This window comes from Herpailurus yagouaroundi, unplaced genomic scaffold (genome assembly GCF_014898765.1).
Source record: "Herpailurus yagouaroundi ecotype Mexico unplaced genomic scaffold, PumYag 490, whole genome shotgun sequence".
NCBI lineage: Eukaryota > Metazoa > Chordata > Mammalia > Carnivora > Felidae > Herpailurus > Herpailurus yagouaroundi.
Genome location: NW_024412707.1, coordinates 125,612 through 129,851, shown reverse-complemented (window position 1 = coordinate 129,851; position 4,240 = coordinate 125,612). Strand labels below are relative to the sequence as shown.

The following is a 4,240-nucleotide window of genomic DNA, read 5'->3' as shown; positions in this document are numbered from 1 at the left end:
CTGTTTCTTATTGGGGCACCTGGGTGGCTCAGTCAGTTGAGCGTCTGACTTCAGCTCAGGTCATGATCTTGCAGTTTGTGGATTCGAGCCCCACGTTGGGCTCTGTGCTGACAGCTCAGAACCTGGAGCCTACTTTGGATTCTGTGTCACCACCTCTCTCGCTCTCTGCCCCTCCCCTGCTTGCTCTCTGTGTCTCCCAAAAATAAAATAAAAACATTAAAAAAAAAAAAACAAACCTGTTTCTTATTGACCTGGCCTACCGAGCACATATTAATTAACAGTAGATGCTCAACAAATGTTTTCTGAATGAAACAGTGAATTAAATAATTAAAAGAGAAGTAAAATCTACTTAGTAGGAATAGGCTAGGTTTCACAGCCTAGACTTGATGTAGGTGAGTGGGGTGAATAAACACCACTGTGGCATGTAGATAGACAAAGATAAGGAAAGTTATGTCATTAATGTGCCCCAAGTGCCATAAAACTATGTCAGGGCTGCCTGAATTACCAATGTCTAAAGTGAGATGTCAGGTCTAACTCATAAAACTTAGCCTTCCTCAGCTCAACCCTATCTGGACCAAGACCCATTAAGTCCTCTGCCTTCTCTTGGGTGGGGGGGGGGGGGGGAGAGAAGAGAAAAAAAACAGAAACAAAAAAATGAGAGTTTTTCAACATTCATCTCCCCACTTAAGTCCCCACCTTCATTATCCTGGTGGGTACTGAGAAATTCCTTTACTCTTAAGAACCTCAAGAAGATTTCCCTAGGAACACTGAAGGCTTATTGTCCATTGGTTTAAAGTCGTGGAATGTAGTAAGCAGCCATATGTTATAGGACTAAACAGTAACAACGACCCTCAGCATAATCAAGTCTTAAGATCCTAGATAAGAAAAGAAGAATCTACATATATGTGATGGAATCAGCCACCTACAGAAGCCTTCTCTAAGAAATAAGTTATTTCAAGGTCCCCAAGACCACTCACACATATATAATTGTACTCGTAGCTAAATTTTATTACAGTAAATTATATTACAGTGAATTTATCAGCAAGAGAAAAGGGCAGGTGGAATCTGGAGAAAACTGTGCATGGGCTTCTTCATGTTCTCTCCTTCCTGTAAAGGTATACACTAAGCATGCTCCCTTCTACAGCAGCAAACAATGTAGTGACCTGTGTGCTACATCTGTACCTAGGGAAGTCTAACAGAGACACAGCAGCCAAGGTTTTTATTGATAGACACAAGCACTGTCTGCCTAGCAACCATTAAAATCCCTAATTCCAAGAAAGAAAGCAGGTGTTCAATATAAATCACATTAATTGTACGAAGAGTCTAGGCACAGTGAACCACTCTTATCAATTAGGAAATGGAGGGAACAGTTCAAGTGCTAAGTTCCCAGATGTGAACCCAGGACTGACCTTGCAAGCAATCCCTTCTGAAGCCTCAGGCTTGCTCAGTTAACTCTTTTCAGATTTGTAAATGTTGCCAATGAGAATGAAGTACCTCCCAAACTAAGAGATGGTATTGGGGAGCTGACAATCTAAAAACTGCATTTTTTAAAAATGTTTATTTATTTATTTTTGGGGGGGAGCACATGGGAGGAGCAGGAGAGAGGAAAGACAGAATTCCAAGCAGATCCCATGATGTCAGTACAGAACCCAATGCAGGGCTTGAACCCATGAACCGTGAGATCATGACCTGAGCCAAAACCAAGAGTCAGACACTTAACCAACTGAGCTTCCCAGGCATCCCTAAAAGCTGTATTAATTAGTTATAAAATATATTGTAATTTTGATGACTGAAGCAGTTACTATAAAATACAAAGCTAACAGCATTGTAATTACAGAATGTTCTTGTAATTATCCAAAAAGGCCGAAGAAGGCCAGTTGAGCTTAAGGTGCATTTCTCAGAATTACTGAGTGGGAATAGGTCCCCTGCTAGAACTGCAGGACTGGGCTTTTTGTTTTTTTGGGTTTTTTTATTCTTATGTTTATTTATTTTTGAGAGAGACAGAGAGAGAGAGACAGAGTATCCAGAGCAGGATTCACGCTGCCAGTGCAAAGCCCAATGTGGGGCTCGAACCCATGAGCCATAAGATCATAACCTGAACAGGTCAGATGCTCAACTGATGAGCCACCCAGGCGCCCCTGCAGGACTGTCTTCTTAAAGATCACCCACTCCCCTGCAATCTCTTCTCTCTTCTTCAAGTCCAGCAAGCACACTTCTGATAGGATTTTTGGTCCTCCTACCAAGAAGAGAATGTGCTGACTAGCTGGCATGAATTTTATTTGATAAGCCAGCACCGTGGTCCATTAGTCAGGCTCATCCAATGATAACAGTTCTTAATCATTAGGTATCCATGTGCCTGCCTTTATTTGTGTCATTTTGTTGATCCTCATAATACTCTTAGCTAATACTGTCCTTATATTTTGAAAAGAAACCAAAGGATCATACTGGGGAACTGACCTACCCAGAGTCACACTCATGTAAGCAAATGATACAGGATTCAAACTCAGGTAGTCCTATCTCTAGAACTCATATTCTTTCCATTTTATTGAATTCCTCCTTCTGTCTGAAGTCAGGTTGGCATCAGTCTCCCAGGACCTGCTCACCCTGCGGGTAAGTGAGAAATCAGGTTTAAGAACCCACAAAGCCAAGGAAGGAGTAGGTCACTATGACAGAGTGCCTAACACAGCATTTCAACTTCACCACTCACCAGAGCCACAAAACGACTCTGAACAGCAGCAGGCAGGTCTCCAGTCTCCCTACTCTTAGACAACAGATCTCTTTCCATCTGCCAGGAAGATGTGTGAAAAAAGAATCCCATCCCTTCAGTGCTAATACACTTTAATGAGTCTCATCACACCATGGGGAGGGGGGGGAAGAAAGCTGACATTTACTGTTCACCTATTCTGCCCAGGCACTTTATGCTTTGAACTCATTTACTCCTCAAGAACCACTTCATTTCACACATAAGGAAACAGGCTCTGAGAATTGAAGTAACTAGCCCAAGAGGACAAACAGTGACAGTGCGGGGACCAAACAGGTCTGACTCTGATATCTCTGTTCCTTCCAACATCTGAGCCACACCTTTGAGTCGCCTTTCACCTTTCTCCCAAGGAAAAGATACCCCCAGCATAAGTTGTCCTTTCTCCTCTGAAGGAATCCTGGGTTCAGTTCTCTGTCTATGACAGTTCATTACCCCTTCCCGGCCACTGTCCCTTCTTCACACACCATCTTTTACCCAGTCTAACGCTCCCTCTAGACTTCACGGAAAAACAATGCGCGGATTTGCATTTCAGAAAGCACTTTCAGATTTAGAAAGCACTTTCAGATTTACCATTCCACTTGCCCTTCACAATGATGTGAAGTGGGGAAAGCAGGTGAAAGCAACTCCATTTTATGAGAAAGAAATCTCTCCAAGGTCACGGAATAAAAAGCAGAGGAAGTCGGGAGCAGAGCCCCAGGTTTTGACCCTGGTCGTTTGCTCTTCCCACTGCTTCTCACTGCCTGCCGCCCCTGCCCCTGCGATGTCACAAGGTGCCCCCTCGGCTCAAACCCCAAACCCTGGCCAGTAGCTCACGTCCCTCGTCCGCCACCCACCCGCAACGTCCCTACCTGCCCAGCCCACTCCCTGCCCAAGTCCCTCCACTCTCCTCTCTTCACCAGCGCTCTTCACCAGGCCCATGGGCCTCCTCACCCCGCCGGCTGCCTCCCATCACATATCCCCTCCAGTCACAGGAAGCTCGAGACCCCCTCTCGATCTCCCATAGACCCTCGCCCCGCCCCCTCGCTTCGCCACCCTAGACCGCTTCTCCTGTCAGCTCGCGGCCCAGGCAGCCAAGGCTACCTTCTCCAACGATGCCGGTCTCTGCACCGCCAGGGAGCGGGCCAATGATAGGACCGTATTGAAATAGAAGCCCCGTGAAGCGCCGGAGCCGGAGCCAGAGCTGCTGCTGCTGCTGCCGCTGCCGCCGCCGCCGCCTCCTCCTCCTCCCCGGGCCACGGCCGCCGCCATCATCGCGCGCGCGGCGGCGGTGCCGGCTGGCCTCCCGCACCGGCCTGCGAGCGACAGAACTCACGGCGCAGGCGCGGCGGTATCCGGCTTCCCCGCCACGTGACCTCTGTTGTCGACACTGGGTGGGGCGTGGCCGTGGGGCGATCCCACCGCTGGAGGGGAGAGACAAACCGAGGGGTAGGCTGAGGTCGCGCACACAGGGCGTGGTCCCCCCCAAACCGCCGGGCAAGA

General features: G+C 47.6%; 1 protein-coding gene across 1 annotated transcript in view; it reads right to left on the bottom strand.

Moving 5' to 3' along the window:
* PI4KA (phosphatidylinositol 4-kinase alpha) overlaps positions 1-4,052 on the bottom strand; it is a 113,609-nt gene extending 109,557 nt beyond the window's left edge. Inside the window, exon 1 of the mRNA XM_040464665.1 lies at positions 3,842-4,052. Within this exon, the coding sequence (XP_040320599.1) occupies positions 3,842-4,012 (171 nt within the window). The 5' untranslated portion in view covers positions 4,013-4,052. The remainder of the gene's footprint in view (positions 1-3,841) is intronic.
* Positions 4,053-4,240: the final 188 nt, after the last annotated feature.